This window comes from Plectropomus leopardus, chromosome 4 (genome assembly GCF_026936395.1).
Source record: "Plectropomus leopardus strain MGB_pleo_1.0 chromosome 4, ASM2693639v1, whole genome shotgun sequence".
NCBI lineage: Eukaryota > Metazoa > Chordata > Actinopteri > Perciformes > Serranidae > Plectropomus > Plectropomus leopardus.
The window spans coordinates 20,795,806-20,822,840 of record NC_142179.1 but is presented as its reverse complement, the minus strand read 5'-3'; the positions used below and the strand labels follow the sequence as shown (position 1 = coordinate 20,822,840).

General features: G+C 38.4%; 2 protein-coding genes and 1 long non-coding RNA gene across 3 annotated transcripts; 1 reads left to right on the top strand and 2 right to left on the bottom strand.

The window, feature by feature from the left end:
• Positions 1 to 119: 119 nt before the first annotated feature.
• On the top strand, positions 120 to 9,869 carry ankrd13a (ankyrin repeat domain 13A). Its single transcript, XM_042488283.2, has 15 exons — positions 120 to 603; positions 2,108 to 2,243; positions 2,566 to 2,690; positions 2,798 to 2,843; positions 3,148 to 3,291; positions 3,384 to 3,573; positions 4,873 to 4,939; positions 5,062 to 5,143; positions 5,346 to 5,407; positions 5,488 to 5,618; positions 5,738 to 5,895; positions 6,405 to 6,536; positions 6,635 to 6,795; positions 6,889 to 6,953; positions 7,127 to 9,869. Exons 1-15 carry the CDS (start codon positions 496 to 498, stop codon positions 7,323 to 7,325), a joined length of 1,806 nt encoding a protein of 601 aa, XP_042344217.1. The 5' UTR covers positions 120 to 495; the 3' UTR covers positions 7,326 to 9,869.
• Positions 9,870 to 11,071: 1,202 nt separating this feature from the next.
• LOC148189769 (uncharacterized) lies at positions 11,072 to 12,724 on the bottom strand. Its single transcript, XR_015776454.1, has 2 exons — positions 12,360 to 12,724; positions 11,072 to 12,125 (listed from the first exon to the last, which is right to left on the bottom strand). It is a non-coding gene; the product is annotated as an uncharacterized LOC148189769 (long non-coding RNA).
• Positions 12,725 to 15,752: 3,028 nt separating this feature from the next.
• slc6a4b (solute carrier family 6 member 4b) lies at positions 15,753 to 26,410 on the bottom strand. The gene is made up of 13 exons (XM_042488518.2): positions 26,068 to 26,410; positions 24,398 to 24,532; positions 23,998 to 24,217; positions 23,708 to 23,846; positions 23,478 to 23,612; positions 21,854 to 21,957; positions 20,440 to 20,567; positions 20,227 to 20,339; positions 19,315 to 19,446; positions 19,046 to 19,145; positions 18,805 to 18,905; positions 17,527 to 17,694; positions 15,753 to 17,436 (listed from the first exon to the last, which is right to left on the bottom strand). The coding sequence occupies exons 1-13, from the start codon at positions 26,279 to 26,281 to the stop codon at positions 17,356 to 17,358; spliced, it is 1,770 nt and encodes a 589-aa protein (XP_042344452.1). The 5' UTR covers positions 26,282 to 26,410; the 3' UTR covers positions 15,753 to 17,355.
• Positions 26,411 to 27,035: the final 625 nt, after the last annotated feature.

Here is a 27,035-nt window from a genome sequence, read left to right as displayed (position 1 = left end):
GTATATTTAGGAATTATGTTTGTGTTGTTTTGCCACCCCCATGCGGGCATGTTGAATGGTTCTGCCCAACTGGAACTGACTATTATTTTTCAAAAGGCGATGATTTTATTTACAAATCATATTTCTGTCGTGCATTTACCAAAGAAATAATCGTTTTCACATATAAATTCATCGCAATTTTGAGGGGTGAGGAAATCAGTCTTAATTACACTGTAGTAATTAGATTGTGAGTCAATTTCTATTTAGGACACCCCTGTCATTACTGAGTACTGCTCCTGGCACTTCCTTGTTCAAAAGTTTTATTTAGGGGAAGGCTTGGTGAAAAGTTGGACACCGGTTTAGATATCTCGACGTTGTTTTGTCCCACATCAAGGGCATGGATCGTATTTATCATACGTTTTGTTATAACTAGCGTGTAGCTTTCGCAGTTTTCCCCATGGCTGTGATTATTGGAAGCAGGCTAACGTTGCAGTGAGCGGCTCCATAAAGAGGAAGATGTCCTCGGCTAACGTTAGCGAAGACATCCGAGGGAAGTTTCCCCTGCATGCAGCAGTGTGGGAGAATGACTACAGGACGCTGGAGCAAGAAATAACGTTACCACAGGTTGGTTAAAACAAGGCATATGTTTCAAATCTTCACATCAGTGATCGCTAGCTAGATGAAGCCAGGAGTGAGCTGTTAAATCATCCCTAGCCGTCCAGTAAAAGTAGGCCAGTCGTGTTGACAGATGCTCCGCTGTGCAGCTCACAGATAACATTTGAAATGTGGACAAGGACATAGTTTCACCGATCAACAGGTTTTTAAAGTTTACTTTACAAAAAAAAAAACACAACTATTTAAGAACCTATTCAAAGTTTGTTTCCAGCTGATTGTTTAGACTGCTAACCCAGTTCATTGGATTAGTCAAACACAGTATCTGACGAGACATTATATCATAAGAATTAGGGACAGTGCTTTATTTATCAGAGTAAGAGAGTAGTTGGGGTGTTTTTTTAATATCATGGTGCGAATCAGAAGTATGTAATTGATCTCCGGAGGGAAATTGTTTATAGTTACAGTCGCTCTGATGCTAAGCATAGAGAAATAAGGAAAGTAGAAATAAGTACCTGCACAAAGTATGTAAAAATATAAAATGGAAATACAGTTATAATGAAAACAAGCAGCACCAGTATGTGAATATTAAAAAAAAAAATAATAATAATAATAATAAATAAATAAAATCTAAATATGTATAACTGTGCAAAAAATACAAAACTGTATGCCTTATGATATAATACAAAGCTTGTATGTAGAGTTGGAAATATAAAATATGGAGGTGATTTTGGAGATTTTAAAGAAAGCATGCCATTCAAACACACTTGCCAATTTCAGGGTTCTGAGGGTATTCAAAATAATTACTAGATATGGCCATTTAAAGCTGAATGGCCCTTCTTTAAGCCAAATCCAAAAAAACATAACTCTCTCTCTCCAGTGCTGCAAAAAAAATTGGAGGTGCCCCTTGTTTTGCACCACCGTTTCCCCCCTCATAAATAACGAACAGTCCCTTACCAAATACATACATAGATCTGTGTAGGATTACTTTAAAGTTTACAGACTGTCAAATGAATTGTGCTGTTATTACTCTGAAGAGTTTAGGGTGGTAATTATCATCTTCTCAGCATTATTCTTGTCAAACATTACTGACTATTCTAGAAAAATATCTCTAAATATCACTAATTAATCAAAAGCATCTCTAATCTCCTCATGTGTTTCCTCACCATAGCTCATCACAGTAAGCGATAAAATTACTGTGATGCAATCCCTAAATGTCACCAGTACCCAGCAATGCAGATCAATAACAGTTTCCTCATGACTCATACAGTATGAGGATCAGACATGATGCTGTGTCTCGTCAGTGTACTGACCACTGCAGATCTTTATCATTATCTGTGATGACCTCAATTTGAAGGTGTAAAATGACTCTATGAGTTATTATATGAAAGCCCACAGTTAGAAGTATAGCAAGATTACAAGGCCAGCATGCTCTTTTGTTCATGTTACAGGTTTTCATGTCAGTACTGCAGTTTTTAGTCCGACTAATGTGTGGGTCTCACCATAATTTCGTCAGAATGACATCGAGGCTGTGGATCCCAGGGGTCGGACACCTCTGCACCTGGCTGTGTCGCTCGGGCACCTGGAGTCCGTAAGAGTCCTTCTGAGACACGGTGCTGCAGTGACGAAAGAAAACAGCATGAATTGGACAGGTTGGTTATAAAACTGCATATATTACAGAGAAATAATGCTATTACATCATCACTGTTTTCTTCACTTGTCTTATAGATTTGCTTTTTTGTGGGTTGTTTGATCACTTAGAGCCCTTCTCACATTAACGTACACATCATCTGCCGTTAATGGGGTTTCTGGTCAAAGAATCCACTCCTCTGAAATATCTTCACTTTCCTTGGTTATTACCGCCATTGTTGAGGTTTTTTTTTTAATGGATAGCTGCTACTCCTGGGGAATAGATGCTATTACCTTAAAAGGTTTAGTGGTTTGTTTATACAGTACTTGTCTGTCTCTGTGTAGTGCTGCAGGAGGCAGTAAGCACCGGAGATCCAGAGATGGTTCAGTTAGTGCTTCAACGCAGAGACTACCTCAAAGCCTCCACTGCTCTGGGAGGAGTGCCTGAACTGCTGTCAAAGATCCGAGAGGTTTTACGTTAAACATTTTCCCGTTGTTATGTCATCCATCTGTACGTGTGCCTGGAAACACTTACCAGCAAAGGAAATAACTGCTCTGTCTATCTTTTCATCCACAGTCTCCAGACTTTTATATGGAAATGAAGTGGGAATTCACCAGTTGGAGTAAGTTCTTTTCTCAGTGTGTGTTTAAGTAAAGTGGACTGTGTGTGCATAGTAACATTTTTGCTACAGTCTTGTTATCAGCATTCTGCATGCAAAAGACAAAAAGTACCTACAAGTGTATTCACCCTGCATTGAAGTATCCACACAACATTACTGTTGTCTTTGGCAGCTTAGAGGTTTCATCAGGTCATACAGGAAAAACTACATACCTGCCTCTTGGTGGTGGGGAAAGTATTTGTTGTGGTTTAGTAATGAATGACATAGTTTTCCATGTGCGGGACATTCATGTGCTGTTGCTTCACAGTCCCTCTTCTGTCCCGGGTTTGTCCAAGTGATGTTTGTCGCATTTGGAAAAGTGGCGCGAGCCTGCGAGTGGATGCCACTCTTCTCGGCTTTGAAAACATGACGTGGATCAGGGGGCGCAGAAGCTACATCTTCAGAGGAGACGGTGTGTGCTTTAAGTCTATTACCCAAAAATAAAATCCTCTGCATGATTTGTACTGAATGATTTAAGTCCATCGCTGACTGTGTTTTTGACAGATTCATGTGCAGAGTTGATGGAAGTTAACCATGACGATGAAGTCGTGGACACTGAACGCTTCAACATATCTCAAGAAATGGAGGACGTCACGCTCGAGTCAATGCAACCAGCTGAACAGGAAGTTGCCAAAAGGTTGACCACTCCTATTGTCAACACCTACTTGGACACCAAGGATATCGCTTTTGAGAGGCAAGAGTCACATCTGTTTTCTCGCAACAGGCATAGACCTAAGGGCTGTCAAAAGTATCGTTGTTTTTTTAATTATACCTTTTATAGTACTGAATGTACAGAAGATACAAAAAAATCTACAATCAGATTTTCAACCCAGATGTGTTGGTATGTGTTCAGTGACTTTCTGCACCAGCACAGTATGCAGGTTGTTGATTTAAAAAGAAAAAATAGATCTTATGTGAGTGCCTAGGGTGTTTTTTCTTTTTGTCTGGGTATCAAAAGAGGTATTTGGTATCATTCTAAATATACTATGCAGGATGATTGGATACTGTTTCTAAACATGCTCACTAAACCACTAACCACAAAAGTGAAAGTAAAAGCCAAGCCCAGATTTACTCGTTTGGTGTTTTGTCTTCCTGTACTGGTTTTCTGCACTGCGTCAAGGAGACTAGTCGCTGCCCTTTTCATAAAACCCCGACCTCACCTGAGCGCTGTGGGTGTACACGCCCATAAACGTCCTGAACACAGAAAATAAGAAGATACAAAAATAAAAAAACACAGCCAAACACTTCAAGTGGTCACAAGCGATGACTGAGAGAAATGCCATCTGTATGAGACTATACGTTGTGTTTCAGAAAAATCTTGTATATTATATCTTTGCATTTAGATATTTTAAAAACATGTACTAACTTTGACCAGCCAAAAACAAACACTGACAGTTTTTCATCAGAGTTGACGTCTCATGGCACTGAATTTACTGTGTGAACAGGGATACCATCAGGCTTATTAGCGTCATTCTGCTGGCTGATATTTCCAATATTATTCTGGCATCTAACTGTCTATCATCCAATATTTACACTGACTGATTCATTCAAAGTTTGTCTGCTTGTCAACGCTTACCTTTAAATGAGGGTGTTAGGTTGCCCTACAAACAGCTCACAGTAGATAATTATAATGTGAGCAAATTTAACTAGGTGCGTTAGTTATACAGCATGCAATTAGCTTGAGGCAATATATTGTCTTCATATTATCTTCTTCATCTTCATCTGCATAACGTCTTCAGACACAGGTGACAGTTGATAGACAACATGATTGTAGCGGTCATGAGTAATGGGCCTCTTTTACAGCGGACGTTTTAACTTGACAAGCACAGGTGTAACTAATAATCTCAGTGTCGTCTTCACTCCAAATAGGTGTTCAGAGCTGTTAATTTGGAACACCTGGTGGTACTGAGCCTGTAGTGATTAGGGTAAAAGTGTCGGTGGCTTTTATTTTCACAAATTGCAAGTTTTATTGTTTGTTTTGTTTTTCTCACAGGAATAAGTCGGGGATTTGGGGCTGGAGAGCCGACAAAACTGAAGTGGTCAACGGATTTGAAGCAAAGGTTCATGGCAGCTTTATACATTTAAAAGAAAAAATAAATAATAAATGCCACCCTGAAACTGTGGAGCTCATTTATATTAATACCTGACATTAGATTCTGGGTTGTTTTGTTTTTTTTCGCAGGTTTTTAGTGTGAACAATGTAAATGTGGTAATCAGAACGAGGACAGAACATCTTACAGACGAGGAGAAAGCCAGGATAAAAAGTAAGTGGACATATTCATATGGGCCTTTTTACTTTTCTTTAGTCTGGTAAAACCATCCTGATGACATGAGCTCAACTTTATGTTTCACTCGGATGTTTTATGAGGGTAACTTCAGTGTATTTATTTTTAGCATGTATACATGATGGTGTGCATTTGACAGAAAATGAGTGAGAGTACTGAAGTTCAGTTTTTTTGTTCAAAGGTGAAAGGAACATCTTGGAGTCTTTGCTTGGGACTGTGGAGCAGCACATCAGTGCACAAGGGGTGAGACATGAATTCTGTGATATCGTTAAATTTCTGTGTTTTGTTGGAAGCTGATTTGATTCGAGTTCTCGACTTTAAAGGACCTGACTCTTGAGTATGCAACTGCCACCAATCCCACTGCCATCACTCCAGAGGAATACTTTGATCCTGACTTTGACCTGGGGAACAGAGACATCGGCCGACCCATTGAGCTGAGCATTCGAACACAGAAGTAAGAAACACAGCTTTATGGCCACAGAAACATATTTTTTATTCCCTATTGCTGCTTGATATCTTCATCAATAAATGAAGTTGTGTGCATCTTTGAATAGCATTTTCTCGTCTCACCAGGTTCAAAGGTACTCTGTGGATGAGCGAGGAACATCCTTTGTCGCTGGTGGAGCAGGTGACCCCAATTATCGACCTCATGGCTCGGACCAGTTCCCATTTTGCCCGGCTACGAGACTTCGTAACCCTGAAGTTTCCTCCTGGATTCCCTGTTAAAATAGGTATGTGACATTCCTATCAAGTTGAATAGAAACTGCCCTTTCAAGAGGCACGCGTTTCAATTTGCATATTTCCGTACACACTGTGCTTGTCATCTTGGCTACGTAGCAGATGGGGATGACCACCTAACTTGTGAAAATGGCGCAAGGAAACTACAGAAGTTGCGGTTGCTCTAGTGAATAATCAGATATGCTGGCAAATAATTTGACGGGCAACAATTGGCGTCCAATGTTGGCGGTAATGGTCTGTACAGATGCAGTTTGCCAGTAGAAAGAAGAAGCAGTGGTCAAATGTTGCAATCATCATATTGGCAAGTGCACAACAGCCATGTTCAGTTTGAGACAGCACTATCCTTTTGAAATCCACTCATTACACAAGCGCATAGTGTACGCATTGTACTACATGGATGCATACTAACAGAGGTATCCAAATTGAGACACAGTACTAGTCCCTAGTCTGAAGTCTGAAGTCTGTTTTTCTATCTGATCTGTTGTGTTTTTCTCTGTTGCAGAGATTCCCCTTTTTCATGTGTTGAATGCCAGGATTACATTTGGTAATGTCAATAAATGCAGTACTGAAGAGGAGGCGAAAACAACACCAGCAGCCACACCAACATCCTCTGGAGAAGATGAGGAAGCTTCAGGTAGAATTGCAGCCAGTTTAAGAACTAAACTGAATTTATTTTGAAGTATTTACACTTCTGTGATCCCTGAAACACTTTTCTTTATTCCATCCGTGCAGCGCCGCCTCTGTTTCAGGTGTGTCCTTCAGTGTTTGAGGTGCCTCACAGTTACCACCGCCGAGGAGGGAGCCGACACACACCGATGTCCAATAATGATGAGGAGCTTTTGCAGTACGCCATCCATCAGAGTCTCCTGGAGTCTCGCAGAGTCCCGGGCCAGGTCAGCGAATACCTCAACACACAACAATGTCCCCATCCTTTCCTTGCAATTCACTGTGCCCTCTAAATGCTCCCTCTGCTTGTGTCATTGAAGGAGGGGATTTGGGATGATGCTGATGGGGAATTCACTGATGTAATGCCCAGCAGCCAGAGTGACAGGTAGGAACACAGTGGCAATTACATAATTACATGTGCTTAAAGGAGCAGTCCTTGCTGTTTGTGTGTCCTACAGGGATTTAGATAACGCTATATATCTATTTGCCTCTTGTTTGTGTTAGTAAAAGCCACAGAACAGAGGTGGATCTCACTTTCTCCCATTAATGTCATTCTAGGAGTATCCCAGAGGGGGTGCTGGTGGATTATGGAGACACCCCCAGCTCTGTCAGCTCGCCCTCTGCCTCAAGCCCCGACTCAGAGCTCCGCCTGGCCATGGAGCTCTCTGCACGGGCGCAGGAGGAAGAGGAAAGGTTGAGGAAGCAGGAGGAAGAGGAACTAGAGAGGATCTTGCAGCTATCACTCACCGAGAAGTAAAAGGAATAAGAGGGAATAATAATAATACAACTTTTCCAGATCCAGAAGCAACCACCACACCTCAATTTTCCTTCCTAACCACTCTAGTCATCTATGCAACCGCAGGTTTCTTTCTGTAGCAGATCATTCTTGCACAGGCAATATCAGACTCTCGCCATCCGATATTTTCCAAAAGGTATTTTTGGTAAGAGCATACTCCTTTATATATATATATTTCTATCTCAGCATAGCGTGTCTCCATCCTCAAGCTTATTTCATGGACTTTTTCAGAAAATTTTGGGTCGGTTCTACTTTTTATTTATTTTCTATTCAAATCAGAGTCACAGCAGCAGCAGCAGTAACCCACATGTGTCGATCACATTGTCCAGAGGGAGTTCAAATCAGTGTAATTAAGGTTCTATTAACAAAATGACAGCTCAAGGGGACTTTGTGTAGTGCTGCCACTTCAGTATGTTTCAACCTGGACCCTATTTTTCCTTATTTTTTGGTCTAAGTGGCTAATGGAGGGAAAAACCTTTCAAATCGGTCCAGTTTTGAGAGAGAGAGAGTAGGCTGCTGCTGGCGGTAACATAAAAAGCTGCAGTGTGAAGACTAGGGGCATTTATGCAGTCAATTTACGTCCACTAAAAGTGCTTGTTTTTCCACTGATAGATTCAGATTGTTAAGTGTCTGACAGCATCACGAAAAAGACCCCAACAAGAAATGAACCTTTTTTTTCTTAATCTTTCACTGGTCTGTTTGTTGTGTGTAACCAAGTCTCACTCAAGGAGAAGTCTCGTTCTGAAATCTCTTGAGAGGTGACTTGTTTCAGGAAAGCTGTGGTGGAAATCTTATTGAGATTTGGAGAAAGAAGTTCCAGGAAGGGTTTGTTGTGTTGAAATACAGAAAACTTGGCTTATATATAGCAAATTATTACAATGTGGAAAAGTCTGCGAGATTCCATGATGAGAGTTCTCCTTGAGCAAAACATCTTTACACACACTAACAAACAGACCAGATCTGTAAAAAGGCAAGGAAAAATATATCTTTTTTTTGTAGGGTCCCATCCATACTGTTGCCAGACTCTTATATAGTCTGCACCTGTCAGTGGCAAAAACAAGAACTTTAAATAGATGAAACTGACAGTGCACAAATGGCCTGAGTGGTTACATTGCAGCCCTACTTTACTGCTGCAGCTAGAGCACTCTCGCTCAATACTGGGCCAGTTTCAAAAATTGTCATTGCCATTAGTCACCAAGATATAAAAACATGGGAAAACAGGGTCCAAGTTGAATAATACCAAAATTTCTCATAAAGGTCCAGGGCACTGTTGTTTCTGTAGTCTTTACATGGCTTGAATTAAAACCAATCGGCACAATAGAAAGCTACGAGTGCTGTGGACCTAAAGGGACATTCAAGTGTTTTCACTGTGAAGTCTTCCCCCAGAGTCACTTTGTTGAGGACCACAGGCTCACTGAAAAACGAAAATCTCAGGGTTCCAATTTTACACATTTTCCCTTTACTTTGGAATTTGTGAACCTATCAAAAATTGTAGCCTGGTAAATGTTGTTGTTTTTTTTTGTGCGAAATGGTATCAGTCATGCATATCTGCCATATCAATATTACTACAGAAAGTTGAGTTAATTGAGTCATAAATTCATAAGTCCATTTTCTTGTACTTTGTGAATGGACACTCTTTAAATGGGTAAACAGAGGTATTAGAGAAACCCTAAATCAGCTGCATGGTAACAAAATATCTTGCTGCAACAAGGATGGGGGCCCGGCCTGATTTTTCTTGAACATTTTCTCAGATTTCATGTTGAGAAAGGACATATTTTTGTTAAATTTCTCTGAGCAACTTTGAGCATTATCACCTCAGTTCAAAAACGCAGTAGCAGAGACCAGTCTGTCTGTGGATTTACAGCCGTCATGCATTAAAAAAGCAGTCACACAACTGATGCTGCAGAGATTATTCAGATTCCTAAAGGCAGTCTGTCAGCCTTTTGTAGCCACGAACAACTCTTGACCTCTGAGCAGAAGAAAAGACAGCACACACTCTTAAGATCAAGCATGCCCGCCATATGTAGGATTAGTTTCTTCAGCATGTGCCAAGGGATTGCTTTGCTTTGACAGGGCTGGGAGGGGACAAGAGGTGGTGATGATTTTATGTGGTGCCACTTAGACTAAAACTTTTGAACAGATTTTTAAAAAATTTTGTAACTTAAAAACAAGATTAAAAAGAAGTTTCATTTGTGCCAGGGTGATGCTGAGTAACATGCATTAACCACTATAGTTGATTTCACTGACAGTCAACCACTTCTTAAAGGTCTCTCTGCATAGCTGCGTCTGACTTTCAGGGGCCGAAAAACTACTTGTAATATAACGATCAAGTTTCCAAACTGCTGAACAGTTAAAAAGGCTAGCTTTGTTAATTTAATGCAGGTCTTTGTACTGCACCGTTCCAGCTGCAATTTTTTTTTTTAATATGTTCAAATTTTAAGATAATGTGTCGATTTCAAAATGTTGTTTCTAAAATAAAAGCACTTTATTTCCATGAGGACTAAACGTGGCTTTGTTCATGTGCTTTATTCATAAAAACGGCTGATAACAAAGGAGGCAGCCTTATACTTTTCTATAATGTAATGAGTTGGATTAATGTATTAAGTTTCTTTATTTGCAGGTCAAGTGTTAACCCCTTGAAGACAACATGAGGTCCAGTCCTAACATCTGCACTGTAGACATAGCGTATGATCAAAGTATACTGTTGAAAAAAAATGGATTGTGCAGCATACAAAACTACCAGGTAAGAAGAAACACTTCTTGAAGTAGAGCAGATGTAAGGGCTGCAAGATATGCCCAAAAAAAGTGATTATTTAGTCAAATATTGTAACATAAGACAAGATTTTAGTTGGAATGGTGATACTTACACATTATGTTTATTGAAAAAAGTATTAAATGATGATGTGATCTTTGTTTTTACCAAACAAGCATGTTTCCTTACGTCTGGAATATGATCTGTAGGCCGAGTATCTCTGTAGTACCTCCATGCTTCATTAACAGTGGTATGCATGACACATTTTACCATTATCAAATAATTGCAGCTTCTGCAGTTTTGGTATTGCAAATGGCCATATCGCAATTTTAATAATATTTAAATTGATTATGTAGCTCTAGTAGATGTTATTGTCTAAATTGGAATTTTTAGAGTCGAAATTAAATCAATATACTGATACTGCCTCCAGCTAGTTTTATTTTGTATTATTGTTTGTTCGATCAACCCAATTCTCTGTTGGCAGTTCAGTTTTAGAGCTCCTCTATCACAAAGTTATCACAAAGCAGGAAAGGAGCTACCATCATCTAACTACGCAATCACAGGACAAAATGGTGATATAAACTTTCAGTTTTATTTCAGGAAATTGGTCAGATTTTCACATTTTTTGGAATCCAATTTGAGTTTTTTCCTTCTTTTGTTCCTCTAATCTGCACAGAAGTCTTCTCACGTTGTTATCCACCTGTTGTCAGTGAAATGGTTTCAGGCTCAATGATCATTTTCAACTAAATTACTTTTAAAAAAGGCCAATAAGACAAGAAATATGGCCAAAAACCCCAAACAAAATATAACTATTGCATAATAAAAAAATAAATGCTAAAACAAATAGGCTTACATTTAATTTCAGATAATGATGAGCAGATTTCCACACTTAGGGAAAGAAATCTGACAATAACTCTGGTTTAATTTCTGTAGATTTAAGCAATGAAACTCTCACTTGATAGTCAAACTTCAATTTATTTAATGTCTGCAGAACTCCAGGCTTAACAACCTATTTTCCCTTCAATAATAAAGGTAATAAAAGCAAAAAACCAAACATCTAACTAAGCATTTGCTAAGATGTGAAGTCCAAATAAATAAATAAAACTGTTTTAAAAGAGTGGCACATGTAATATATGTAACAACTTAGATTACTGGTTGTAAAATTAAGCAAATAATTTAAATTAATCTCCTCTATTTACACAAGTAATTTTAAAGTTAAAGGTCCAGTGTGTAGGATTTAGGGGGACATATTGACAGAAATGGAACATAATATAACAAGTATGATCACCTGATAACAGGAATTATTGTATATTCGTGACATTAGAATGAGCCGTTGATCTGTATAGGGAGAGGGTCCTTGTCAACGGAGATCGCCATGTTGCACCGACACGCTTCTACGGTAGCACAGAAAGGACAAACTAAACACTGGCTGAAGATAAAGCCATTCCCGTTTTCATTTTTCACATTGAGGTTTTTGCGTTGACCACCGTGGTTAGCAGCCCCTCTGTGACAGGAGCCTTGCAAAAACACTGATTTATTTAAACGTGAAACTGCTTTATTCAGTGTTTTTACCAGTTTAAATCACAGTGTCTGTTTTGGAGAGGAAGAGAAATAATTTAACTCCAGGTAAAAACCTCCTGAACAATGAACACTGCAGGGATTTTCCCAGGAGAAATTTCAGCTGGTTCCCCTAAATTTTACACACTGCTCCTTTAATGAAAAAAAAAGACAGCATATAACTTAAACAACCAAATTTCATGAAACACCAGGTAATACAGCTATAATTGTGCAGTCTGGGTGTTTAACGGTGGCGGCAGAACTCAGGTCCCGTTAGGAGCTGGTTGTTGTTGCACCGGGGCTGAGCGGTTCGGTGCTCGGTGCAGGACAGCAGGTCTGATTTTCGGTCCAGGTTTCGGACCAGTTTCAGCGACGAGACAGCGGTTTGTAGACACAGACAGCCATAATGATCATCAGCACCAGCAGCACCGCGAGGACACTCCCCAACGTGACTGTGAGGACAAAAACACGAGCCGATCTCTGACCATGACAACAGATAAACAGGCTGTCTCACATGATGGATTAACTAGTGCTACTGGTTTTAAGTCTCTTATTCAATTAGTAAGAGGTTGCCACTCTATAATAAAGACAAAAAGACGAATTTGAGGAGTATAAACAGCATGTCAGCATCTCTGCCTGTTCGGACAGGCCTCACATGAGTCTCCACAGTCTGATTCAGGTCTTACCTAAATTCTGCTTCTGTAAAACAACATATGCTCTGTCGGACAGTTTAAAGTCCTCGGATTGTCCGTTAACCAAAACACTGAAACACATTATTAGGGCTTGTGGGATGAGATGCAGCATCATAGCGGTGAAGGCTGGAGGAGGAGGAGGATGATGGTGATGATGATGGTGATGACAGTGAGGCGGGTCTTCTTCCGCTGTGGGATCTGGGTCCTAAAGCCGTCTGTTATTCTACTGACTCCCAATACAAAGCTGAAACAATAAGTCGATTAATCTATTTGTCAATAGTCAGAAAGCTAGTTGACAACTACAAGTACTTTGATAGGACATTAATAATTTTAATTATTTTTGGAAACGCTCTATTTTACCAGTCAATGATTTTCAAAATAAAGAATAAAAACAAATGAAGAAAAACATATGCATAGACTATATTATGGGAATTTTTAATTCTTTGTGAATGTTGAAATGTATTCTTACATTTCACATTTTGCACCTTGGTCTGGCACATACTGAAGTAGTTAATTTGATTTTATTTAATAAAAGTGTCAGCTCCTGTGTTGCCCAGTAGCTCAGGAGGAAGAGCAGGTGCTCCATGTAAAGAGGCTATGTCCTCTCCACAGTGGCTGTGGGTTCAATTCTGGCCTCGTCCCTTTGCTACATGCCATTCCCTCTTTCTCCTTCTTTCATGTTTAAGCTTTCCTATCTCCAATATAAACAAAAGTTTTTTTTAAAAAATCAACCTACTACATTATACATGTCAGATGTAAGATCAGGATGTGGACCCAAATGCAGAATGGCAGGCAGGTTATAGAATATTAAATAAAAAGTGAGCGTTGTAGATTTAACCCTTGATTTGTCATGCCCAGTGCCTTAGATAAACACATTTTTAGATAGCACTGGTCAGAACCACTTAATTTTGTCTTACAGGTCTCCAATTTCAGAATAATTTCTGAGAAAGTGTTCTGAAAATAACAAACTTGTTATGATCCTGGGTTTTTGTTCATATTCTGTTAAATGGTGGACTTAGTTAGGGGGTAGAATGGCAGGCAGGTTGTAGGCTAGTTGGTTACAACCCAAAAAGCGAGCATTAACTGTAGAATCTCCTAACACAAGCAGGTAACAAAACTCAAACTACAAAACAAAAACTAAACTGAAAACCAAGCATTAAAAACAGCAAAGAACAGAGTGAAAAGCACAGCAGTGACAACAGTGAAGACTGCAGATGAACTGACAAAGGAGAAGGCGAAAGACATGTATTTATAGTCTGCCTGCACAATTAAGTAATCAGAGGAACAAGACACAGGTGGAGAAGGCAGGGACACGAGTAAAAGGAGGGAAACACAGTGTGGAGAAAACAAGACTAATACTGAACAGATGTGCAGGGAGGACTGGGATCAGGGAAGGACTAATGAGTGATAAAAGACAGGTGAGAACACACAAAGACAGGAAGTAAAACCAGATAAATGAGGGGTGAATCCATGAAACAAGTAACATGAAACAAGAAAGAAAAAAATCAGGAAAAACCACACAGGTCACTATATAACAGAATATAAACAATGACAGTATCAGGATGACAACTTAGTTACTTTCAGAACACTTTCTGAGAAATGATTTTGAATTCACAGACCTGTAAGATGAATTTAAACTTTCTGCAGCCCTGAACTCAAATCTTCAGGTGTTTCCATATAGTTTGACTCTTGAAATACAAGTGTATAAAATCCCTTCTCTTACTGGTAACCATCAAACAAGTGTGAGGCCTCCATCACATTTCCCATTTCTGAAATGTCAAAGAGCAATGAAGAACAGACATAAAGGTCAAGCTGCTTGCGGTTATATCCTTATATAATTACTCTGCATGACTGATGTATATGGCCTTTACCTTCGTCCTCTATAGAACTTAAGAGTGTGCACCGTTACAAACACTTATGGCTCTTAATTATATGCCAGAGAAACTTAATGAGTGGTGGGAAATGTCACTCACGGTGGCCTGAAATTTAATCTGGAGGCCTCCTGGATAAATTAATCAAACAAGAAAACATTTTATTACAGCATGAAGTCCAAGACCTTGTTTTAGCAGGGGATCTGAAGGCATTTAAACTAAATTAAGCTGATTTTTTTATGCTATGATCTGTGTAAGCAAGTGGACACTTGATAGGTTTAATGAGCTTAATATGAAACATTCTTCTTTTTTACACAACACTTTTCAAAACAACATTATAAAGAGCTTCACATGGTTAAAATAGGAATTAAAATTTAAAAATGCATAAATGATATAAAAACAACGTCTGGAGCTGAGGGGCCCTGACTGCAAAAGCCTGCTCACCTTGGTTTTAAACTAGGACTTAAATTAGATGCCAGACAAATCATCACATTACTGCAAATGTTATATGAAGAGCCAATATTACCATTAATTATACTATCAGAGATATTAAGGGGAGACATTATGATACACTGTAAAGAATTTTCTGACAGCTGACAAATCTGTTTAGTCTTTTAGCCCTTCATTAGTGCTGTAACATACTGTGGTCTGCACCAAACAAGCATGGTCCCTTACGTCTTGAATATTGATTTATAGGCTGGAGCATCTCTGTAGTACCACAATGAGACGTTGTGATGCATTTTACCTTTATCAAAAACAAATTGCAGCTCCTGTGATTTGCTTTTTTGTCTCCTCTGTACTTGTAGAATACTATGTTTTGTCAGGATTAATGGAAACACTGCAACATATACAGTATCCGTCTTTTTTTTCTTCATACTCTGTTTGTCGAGCCGGTCATGTCAGGTAGAGAAGAAACCATCTATTAAGCAGTGTCTCTTTTATGTGTCTCCTGTGCTTGCCTGTTCTCTACTTCAATGGCAATCAGTGACACAAAAGGGCTTTGATCTGCACGTCCATCAACTAGCAGCTCAATAGGGAATCACACGTCCCAAAAACTCTCTGTACTCCAGTATGCGTTCATACCTGTCATCCTTGAAGCGATCAGGCCTTGTTTACCCAGGAATAAAAATCTGTTGAAGAAGTGAAGATCCAAAGTGGGAATAATGTAGTTGTGCGCGCGTGTGTGCGTGTGTGTGTGTGTGTGTGTGTGTGAAGGCAGAGGATGCTCTATTCCCCTGTATGTTGATGGATTCTGGATATTGCAAATTAGCTTGTTAATTAGAATATCTAATAGAGGTGAGGAGCATCAGCCAACAGCCATTACAAAGACATGAAGATCATCATATGGAGATTTACAAGAACAAATCTCTCCTGTGTTCTGCTACACATGAGAAGAAAATACAGTACCTGTTGTTATATAAACAGTGGAATTTGAATAAATGCAGTATGATGTTTGGTTTGTTTGTTCATGTTTAACATCCAGTAATAAAAACAAGCACAAAGAGGAAATATGTAATGTATACTATAATTAATTTATACACATCTGACTAGTACATAAACCAAATTGAAAATGACTGAAATCACAAAACAATCATCACCTCAACACATTATTCTCTTGACATAAATAAAGTATAAAGCGCTTTTAGATAAGTTTAACATCTGGCAAAGACACAAGTAAAACTATGTTGTGTGTCTGCAAAAACATTTGAACAGTCTTAAATCAAAGAGTGAAAACATCGGAGAGGCACAATATCAATACAACCTTTACAATTTTTGTACATACAGTGTAATATTTAGGCAAATTAAGGCAAAACAGGCTATCTGGAGTTAAATGAAGATATCAGATGAAGATCAAAAAGTTCATTTTGAAAATGAAGAACCAATAGTTGTCCATGGTCCAAATGTACATGTTGAACTGCATATCCACGCACTATATATCTGTGATGCCAGTACTACAACAATACACTAAATTATAAGATTTAACTTTTTTGTCTGATAATGAACTGATGTGGTCTGTATCTGAGCATTTCACTTATCTCCACTACAAACACTTGTAAGGAAAAACAACATTTTTAGCAGATATATCCAGCAGCTGTATGAAATCCTATACAAGCACTGTATTACAAAGCTACTGTATAAATATGAAATACAGCATTGGCAAAAAAAAAAGGAAGGAATGTAATTTACTGTCAAACTGATTAAGGTTTGGTCCTATTTAATCTCTCTCCTCTCTCTGTCCAGCCTCAAAAAAGAAAATAAATAAAAGTATGCTTCTAGACTTCAAACACAAACACACAATATCTCTAAAAAACATCTAAAAAATTAGAGTACAGTCTTATTCATTGATCAAGAATTGGTACTCTTTTGACATGTTCAGCTTAAATTAGTTGCTAATTGTCAATACTTCATCTATGCATGCTGGCATGACACTACTGATCTCTGATAAACAAAGTCATGAGAGGAAATGACCTTTTGTTATCTCATTAACTCAAGGTAACAAATTAACATGCGCTCTTGAGATAACACCACTAAAAAGATAATTGCAAGCGTGGCCACTTTTGGCTTCCGTACAAAATACTGCCGCCATGATTTTCTTGTGGGGAATAACTGTTGCTCCAAGTGTATCATCAGTGTTTCATCTCAGTTTTCACAAACTACAGAAAATATAGAACTTAACAAAAGAAAGTGGCCCCGTGCAATTAAACAATAATGTAATGAATATTACGTATACAAATAAATGTTTGTATTTCGCTTGGCATAAAGCCCAAAAATACATAAATAAGGACCGTTGATTAAGGGGGAAAGCAGGCCATTAATATTCTGTCATCACTGACTCCTACAACCGCACAATGCAACACTTAAAATGGCAACATGTGAAGATACATACTATTGATCTAAATACACACAGACCGTACAGAAGAGTATTGCTCGCTCAGTTCCTCTTTGAAAAACAAATTTAGCAGCATTTTCCATTTTTTACAGAGTGTACATGTGCAGACATGTTGGACATCATCAGCAGGTAACAGTCATGATGTCAGATAATGTTCAGGTTCAATAACTTATAATTGTGGTTTGAATAAAAACTACAAGCAGGGGTATTTTTTTCAGTGTTTTTCTTTCTATGGCACAGAGGCCATGTTGAGGCTGTCAGCATGGATATCTGGTATGGTCCTCTCTGGTCTGAGACACACCGCCAACCTCTGTGGAAAACAAGACCTAGTTAATTTAAAGGAAAATGTGTCATGTTTTTTTTTTATCGTTGTGCACACTTTTCTATTCCTCTCTCCAACCTGTTTGAGAGATCCAGGGGTCCACACCAGCTTGTAGACCATGTAGATGGGGATCCACATGAAGGACGAGAAGCCAATGATGTATCCCACTGTGATGCTCCAGTCAGGGTACTTGTAGTCGAACAGGGTGAGGGGTGGCGCCTTCAGCAGGGAGCTCACTATAATATACTGAGAAGAGTTGGAATACATAACATTTCCATATTTAACATTTCCATATGTAAATGTTACTTCTGTATTCTTACATAAGAAATAATATTGGGGAAGGGCAATATATCTGTCACACTTCCATAAACTGCGAAAGATATGTATATATGTATGTATATATATATATATATATATATATATATATATATATGGAAGGAAGTCATGATAGTGTAATAATGCAAAATGTCAACAGAGAGATGAATGCAAATAAGAGGATATTAACCCTTTGAAACCTCGATCAACATCAGTTTTCTTGTGCTGTATTCAGACACAAGAAATCAAGCGATTTAAGCCTTTTAAAGCCTGAGCAAATTGGTTTTATTTCTTTCAAAAACATGGGGGAAAAGGCAATCAACAACTTGTTAAGAAATGGTGACAAGAAATGACCTGCAAAATAGTTTTTAAAAGTGGAGGGGATTGTTAAAAAATTGTGAAGATGACTAAGAGAACATGTCCACAAAACAATATCCATGATAATCAAAATTAAATATTTTAAATTATGTTACAGAAAAATGGTGTATACATTTTTTGTTTTCGGTTTTCAGCACTTTTCTGGGACATTTTATACTTATTTTTTGTGCTTATTTTCAGGTGGTTGTTTGTTTGTATGTGTATATGTAACTTTAAACTAATTTCTTTCTCATTTTTGGGCCATGTCTTGTTAAGTTGCTTATCGCCCTCTCCCCATGTTTTTGTAAAAAAATCAACTACTTGCTCAGGTTTCAAAGGGTCAAACAGTATGTAGAGGAGGGAAATTGAGTGTTTTGCAATACATATGTTGTAGAAAAAGTTTTAAGGAAGATATTTCAAAAAGAGGAGGGTTTAACTACAGAGAGGGGTTAGCTGTTAGGTCTTCAAAGGTCATTGGTCCAGTAGTCTTTTGATCTTATTCCTCCTCTTATCCTCTATCCTCATCCACTTCTGCCCATCGATCTCTGAATAACTTAAACAATGTCGCTTATTTGACCTTATTAAAAAGACTACTAATATTTATTTTATTATGTTTTTTCCATAACCTTAGTAAACGTTAGCTTTGTGGACATTTAGCTCATTTAGAAGCATTTCATATCTCACCGCTAGAAATGCTGGACTGATGGCCACCCAGCACACCTTCCAGAATAATCCTGGGGATTTGCCCAGCATGGCCTGAACATCACTGCTAAATCTTTTGATGCCTGAAAGCAGCAAAATAAACATGAGGCTCAGCCATTTGTTTTTCATATGCTAACAATGTATTTGATTATCAAGGGTCATCAATTTACATTGCAGATAAAGAAACTGAATGCCAGACGGTCGATAGTAATATCTTATTTACCGTAGAACCAGGAAACCGCAATGGCCTCGAGGAAACCCACAGCGATGATGGAGCATCCTACTCCGAATTCCTCCAGCAGCTTCACCACATAGGCACCACCCTGTCAATGACAATATGCAGTGTCTGATAACATGATCCACTGTCATATCAGTCTTCAATTCAGTTCAGTGTAAAAAAACAGCAAATGTGACTGAAGATAACTGTGTGAACTAACAGGGAATTGAATTTGTTTTCTTTAGTTCAACTAATTTGATATGTTATTAGCTTACATTTGTAAGGGTGCTTAGAGAGCCCAAAAAGCAGACAACTACCAAGCCCAGAACAAAAAGTTCACGTCTGTGAGAAAAATGATCTGGGTACTCATCCAACACAGCAGTGATGATCGCCTCCAACCCGCCAAACTGAAACACACAGAGAGCACTCTTAATGTTACAAAGTTTAAAGCAATACCTCACCCATGAAATAACTACTCGTATATCAATTACTCACCCCATGTTATGTTGAATTCCTGATGCAAAATTTCTCACATGCCTCAACAGTGAATCTTGAACCCAGAAACGACGAACATTGTTGATGAATTAAAATACATGTAAATTAAATAAATTATTGTATTTCGACCAAAACCGTACTGTTTAAATCCCTGTCCCCATAACAGCCGCATGGACACGTAGTTTGCCCAAGCGTGTGCGTGCATTCAACACACGTGCTTCCCCAGGTATGCTGCTTGCACACTGAAGTGTTTTAAATAGTAAGATTTTAGCATAAATCTATGTGTTTGGGAAGAACTGAGCAAATGATAAATAAGCCTCTTATTGTACAACATGAGTTGTGTGGGAGTTTGTAAATAGATGATTAGATTTTATTTTTGCTGTTGTTAAATACAGTCCCCCTTTACTCCAATTTATCAACAATCTTCTCAGTTTTTGGATTCTTTGTTCATTCTTGAGGTATGTGAGAAAATCGTTTTTTTTTTTCATAAATTCAAGGTAACACAGGGTGAGTGGTTTTTAAATGAATGACCATTTTGTGGGTGCAATACTCCTTGAAAATGCACAGTATTATATTGTAGCTTGTAGATATTTCAATCTGCAAAAGCAATTCAATTAACTGAATCCAGCTGAATAGTTTTTTGTAGTATATAAAGTGTCCCTGTGGCCACCATGCAAGTTCACAGTTTGTACCGTACTGTCCAGTCCCAACGTGATCATCATCACAAAGAAAATGATTGCGAAAAAAGTTGAGCCCATCATGTTTGCAATGGCTTCTGGGTACGTGATGAAGAGTAAACTTGGTCCTGAGAGAACATATGGAAGATGAACAGTTTAGGGTCAGTGTTTGATCTGTGATTGAGTTTCATCTTTTCATTATTTCAAGTATAAAAGTGATTTCCTGACCTTTATCTCTGGCTACATCCTCCACCTCCACCTTCCTCATCTCCGCCATGTAGCCTAGCACCGTGAAGATCACGAACCCTGACACAAAGCTCGTCAGGCAGTTCACCAAACTGGTCACAATGGCGTCACTGTTGAGGGAGAAAGAAACCCTTTCAAAAAAACAGGGCATAATAATAGTCATTTGTAAAATTCTTCTTTGAATTTTTTCATTTCAATCAGAGACACTGTTCAACAGTATGCTGTATGAGGTGAAAGGTGCTCAGTACTCTGACCTTTGCTTAATGGGATCCTATATATTTTCTCTTCAGCTTTGTGTCAGACACACGAAGACACTCCTGGCTAGTAACCATAGACACCAACAGCACTAACGAGGAATATAATAAAGGGCGTATGACATGTATTCACGATGTAAAGACAGATGTAAAGCATCTGTCACATGTAAACAGTCTTTGGAGTAATTAGTGATCATACGAAGAATGCTTTAAGGAAATGAAAACCTTCCATTGAGCTTAATTATGTAGTCAGGGTTTTGGATCAATATATCAACATCTGTAATAGAGCTTATGCACCTGAAAAACTTCCTCTAAGTGTTTATTCTTCTTACATTAAGATCTGCTTAAGCCAGAATTGTTTGTTTGTCAGGTACTTTGCAAATGAGATGTACTTTTTCAAAGTTGTAAAGAAGACAATTTAATGTTGTAAAGAATGCATATATTCTCAATTCAAATCAATCAATAATGATAAATGTATATTTCATTTATTATTATAACTATTTACTAGTATCATTATTGTTATTATTATTAGCAGTAGTTGTAGTAGTAGTAGTAATAGTAGAAGCAGTAGTAGTAGTAGTAGTAGTAGTAGTAGTTGCAGTAGTAGTTGTAGTAGTAGTATGAGGAATGACACATTATATTTTGGTAATATGTTTTGAAAATGCTTGATGGGTCAAGAAACTACAGTATCCAGTTTCATTCATAATCTGTGTGTTTACTACTGTTTCCTCACATGCCACTCTACTCTAATCACATCAGCCACACATACTATTAGTCACACTGGATGTGTACAGTTTAATAATTTGTCCTGTGTACAGCTTGGCATTTATACCCACCATGTAGTATTCACCACTCCTACCTCTGATAGCATTGTCTCGACCACACACCATTTTATTTAATGCATGAGCAATAAATTCCACAGCTGTTCTTAGTGTTCTGACCACAAACTGTGCACCAAAGTCGTTCAACTCAGTCCTTAAACTCAACGGGAGGTGTGATTTCTGTGCATAGAGTGTACAAAGCTTTTAGCCTTTTATCTGGACTCTCTGCTTCTACTTATCAAACTGTGGTCAAGCCACAAATGTGGGTTCACATCATGAATCAGTGTGTCGTGGGTCTACACATGAAAGCCCAGCTCTTACCGATAGCAGTTATTTGTGAAAGGGTTGTAGCTGGACAGAGCTAGGAGCACCCCGAACCCGGGCCCCAGGGAGAAGAAGATCTGAGCTGCAGCATCCACCCACACCTAGAAAAACAGATAGAGGGACAGAGGGAGACATCTGAGACTTTTAGCTCTGGGACATTACAGGTTGCACTCAAAAGCATAAAATACAGTATTCCTAAATTAGAACGAGTTTCTGCCAGGTCTTTCCTTTCAGTGATTTAATGTCACCCTTCAAATGACAACAAATATCTTCACATTTTCATTTTTATTTTTGTGTTCTGATCTCTCAGTGTAATTTACCAAACATGTGAGGTGTTGTGTCAGTTGTACAGAGATCTAGTTGCCACACAGCTGTACGCAGGGAGATCTGAAGAGCAGCACGCATTCGGCATTAAAAAGAAGAGGGCAGCGTTGGATATTGGTGAGTGAGACAGAAAGGAGGCCTTTGTTAATGGGCAGAAAATCTAAACCAATTATGCATCTTATTATCCTGCTCTGTGGCTTATTTATGCATCTCATTTCGTCTCATCCATATTCCCCTTCAACCAAAGCATTCACACATGTTTAGCAAACAACCGCTGTGACCCGGAGAGAAAAATAAGGACGTTTCATAGAACTAAAAAAAAAAATTTTGTGATGTGTTATTTCATTACACCAGTCCAACAGCAGAAACACACTTCTTGCTCAGAGTTTAGTCATTTCGGGAAGTTATACTGTAAAATAAAGCAAATCATTCACTTTCTGTTTTGCATTAACCATACATTTGAAGTTCTGGGAGGAAAATGGTGGTCAAAAGGGTATCTGTTAAGAATATTTAAGCCTTTAACATCTGGAGTGACATCAGTGTTTTCCTGAGAAAACTGGTTTGATTTCTTTTAAAAACAAGGGCAAAAGGTAACGACCAGATTTGTAAAAGTTGAGCAGAAAATGACCTGAATATTAGCTGGTGGTGATTATTAGAAATTATCGCAACAAAATAGCGAAAAATATCCAGAAAATATACATCAATGATATATTTAAATTTATGTTAGATAAGACATATTTTTAGATAACTTGTGAAACATTTTTTGTGCATTTTCTAAGTTTATTGTATTTCCTTAATTTTAGGTACATTTCTAATTTTTTGGAAATATCTCAAGTTGCCCAATGCCTGCTCCCCATGCATTATGAAATAAATCAAGCCAGTTGGCTCAGGTTTCAAAGGCTTAAAGTAACTGCTTTGAACAGACACATCCACAGCTGTCATCTGTCAAAAGATCAGAATGACAGGTCAAATTAAAAATTTGTAAAAAAAACAAACAAAAAAAAACCTACTTCTAAGAAGTAACATTTCTTTGTTTTTTATATGACATGCAACGATAAATCATTTTCCTCCCATCATGTTCTTTCTTTTCTAGGATCAATCTGCTCATGGAGCACCTTTTACTACCTACAAAATGATTCAGCAATAGCTTTTATATGGATCTTTTAAATTAAGAGTGCAAAACAATATTCTCATGGGACAAAACACATGAAGCACGATCATGTTTTTCTTGTTAGAGATTAAGGAATTGCTTCTTTTCTAATAAAACCAACTGAGTGACCAACGCTGTACAACTCACACTGGTCTCCAGCAGCTTCCCCCACTGGGGTTTGAGGTAAAACACCACACCTCTCCAGGCTCCTGGCAGAGTGGCGCCTCGTATTAGCAGGATGAAAAGCACAATGTAGGGCAAGGTGGCGGTCACCCACACTACCTGGTGTGGAAGAAAGAGATGAATCAGGAAGAGAAACACAGAGATATGTGAATAAAGATACACAATTATCCTATATATTGTAATAATAACACTACCTTCCCTGAAGTCTTCACGCCCTTCCAGAGGCTGAAGTACACGATGGTAAAAATGAGAAAAAGGCAGAGCATCAACTGCCAGCGAACACCCCCAACATTTCTAAGCCCCGATGACTTGTGGATCTCCAGAACATTCCTCCTGCAACAATAAAGCACATAAATCACCACAGTTTCAACATGAAACGCAACATTTCACTCGCAAAATCGCCAGCCGACAATATTTGTGTAGAGTATTACTATAAAGCTATTTATATATGTGTTTCCTGCTACTCACACTTACATGCACTTACGTGTAAAATTCCTCTGCTGGAGACCTTGAGGAATTCGTCCAGGTGACGTTGTCCATCCCAAAATAGTTGGTGCAGTCGGGGGTGTTCCACACATTGTCGCAGTTTGTCCAAGGCAAGATGGTGGAGAAGGAGGAGTAGAAGTAGAAGAGGGCCCAGGCGATGATGGTGTTGTAGTAGAAGGACACGTACAGGGCGATGATACAAATGGCATATCCTATACCTGAAACAGAAGAAGAGGAAGTCATTTGTGAAATGTCTCTATAATTATTCACTGGCTCTATCTGAAGATACATTTACAGAAATCAAACAACATAGAGAAAGTAAAATGGGTATAACTCTATCACTGAGTCACAGATAACCCATCTGATTATCTGCTGAGCAGCGCAGTGCGAGACCTCACCTTTGAAAATGGGACAGATGTGTTTCCATATGGAAATGGCTCCGGTTCTGTGGAACTGTCCCAGTGCCAGCTCCATGTAAAAGAGCGGCACGCCACCAAAGATGGCCATCAAAATATAGGGAATCAGGAAAGCACCTGCACACATGAGATACATGAGGACAGCCTAGATGTTAAGTTGGGCTTTGACATGCAGGTCATGATGACTTTTAGTGCTGTCGCATGGGTCATGACATTCATGAATTCATTCATAAGAAGGCTTGAATCTTGATTTTAAAAAAAAGAATGAAAAAGTGAAAATGCGACATCTCATTGGCCTCGTGTGCCAATTAACCCTTTGTAACCTGAGCAAATTGGCTTGATTTCTTTCAAAATGAAAGAACAACAAAAGACGAAATTACCCAAAAATTTGCAATTAATTAGTAAAAAGTACAAGAAAATTACTGGAAAATCACTTTTTAAAAAAAGAAAGAAAGAAAATACAAACAAACAAGTAAATTACTGGAAAAGGTGCTTTAAAATCATTATAATTATGGAACCTACTTTTAAATATGCAACTATAATTGTAAAAAAAAGTTTTTACCTAACTATTTTCTTTTTTCTCTAGATATTTTTCCCTAAGCTTTTAAAAATAATAATTTTATAGATCTATAAATTTCTCACAATTCCTGGAATAGTTCTTTCCAAGTTGCTCATTTCTCATTTTTCACATATTTTGGAAAAAATCGCACAAATTTGGTCAGGGTTCAAAGGTTTAAATACTTGAGATAAGGGGTCTGAAAGCAGCACTAGTCGTTTCAGGTTTCAAAGGGTTAAGCTACTGAGTAAATTGTGGTTTATATCATATTTTAGGTCCGAAGGGAGATTTACAAAGATCAACATCTTTATTAGATCAAAACAAAATGGACAGGAACACACCATAAAGGCTGTGTTAAAAACACACTGACCCACATATCCACACACAAAATTATAAAATGAAATGCCTACATAATTTTCTGTTCTTTTGTAGCTTATCAATATTTTTCTGCTATTTATGCTTTTTCCTATCCTGTTTGCATGTGTTTTAATCTTCTTTTAAATCTTGTCTTGATGACTTTTTATGTGGTGTGTAAAGGTTTTATCTAAGTAAGCTTGTCTCGCCTCACAACTGGATTGGCTGCTGTAATGTAGCCGACTCTTAGTTGCTGATGTTATAAAGTATCATTTTAAGTACAGCCTTTTCAAACAAACTACAAGATGACTGTGCCAATCTGTGCACACATTTTAGTAAAAAGCATTCACCAAAAGAAATTACATTTTTCTAAAAACTGAGAAGAATTGAAATTAAGAAGCTCGTGCATTATCAAAACAAGGTACTGATTAAAAAGTGAGCAAATATAACTAGATTCAGACTATGTCATCAAAAGAAACTTTTTAGAGGAGTTTTAGCGAATCGTGCTTACAGATGCGCACTTCAGCACCATGGAGAGTTTCTGCTGCCAGATGCGCAGATTCAGTCTATTTCCTGAGTCATTTTAAAGCCACTTTGGGCGCAGATTGTGTTGTTAACCCGATTTGAAGAAAGCACAGAAGTGTTTGCCAAGAGGCCTCCATACACAAGACATCAACTCACACAAATTCAAACTTATGAAATAAAGCTGAATGACCTGGTTTAAAATCTCTAAACCACTTACCGCCACCGTTTTGATAACATACGTACGGAAATCTCCAAACATTACCCAGGTCCACCGCAAAGCCAATGACAGACAAGAGAAAATCCATCTTTTTGCTCCATTTGTCCCTGGAGTCCGTTTGTGTGATGACCGGCACCGGGACCGCGTTGTTGGAGCTGTAGCCGGGGCTGGGGGAGCCTTGGTGGGCCATGACTACTGAGTCCTGTCGGGGCATCGGACTGTGAAAAGTCAGTCAGAGGACCAGCTCCTCAGAGAGGAGGATGTTTCTCCTCTGCTGATGACAGGGAGGAGTGGGAGGAGTTGGTGGAGCTGCAGCGGACACTTGGGGATACCTGTTAGTGGAGACAGAGAGGTGAGACAGAGAGGAGTCTTTCTACTGACAGCAGCCTCACACAAACTTTCAAACAAAAACCTCCAGTTGATTTAGAGGTCACGTGATACTGCTGCTCGATAAGATGGCTGTGGTAAGTTTAGACAGACAGGACTGCAGCTTGGCTCACTTATTCTTCCTTTTTCCCTTCATAATTCATTAGCATATATGTGCTTTTTTGCAAAATCCTATTTAATTCATATTTGACAGTGGCAGGATGTTCTGTAAAGTAACTGCTGATGGTTGTTAGGATCATCATCCTTCAGTGACAATGAAAAGACAAGCAGAGATCACTGTGGTCACCGCTAACACTTTACAACAAGGTCCACAAAAAACGAGTTTTTACTAGGGAACTATCATAAAGTCACACGTTTCTTTACATTTGAAGGCTTAGCAGTATGTAGAAGCTTTATTTGAAATTGAGTGCTATAATATCAGAAACAATTATAAAAAAAATGTCTAATTTGCAATTGAAAGCGGCCTGAAAACTGTTGGGACATTATATACAAAGCATCTAGTTAAATACTGAAAAGTCCAATTCATAAATCTGGTGCAAGTGTGATTGTGTGAATCTGATTTGCAAGAATAATTTCTGCAA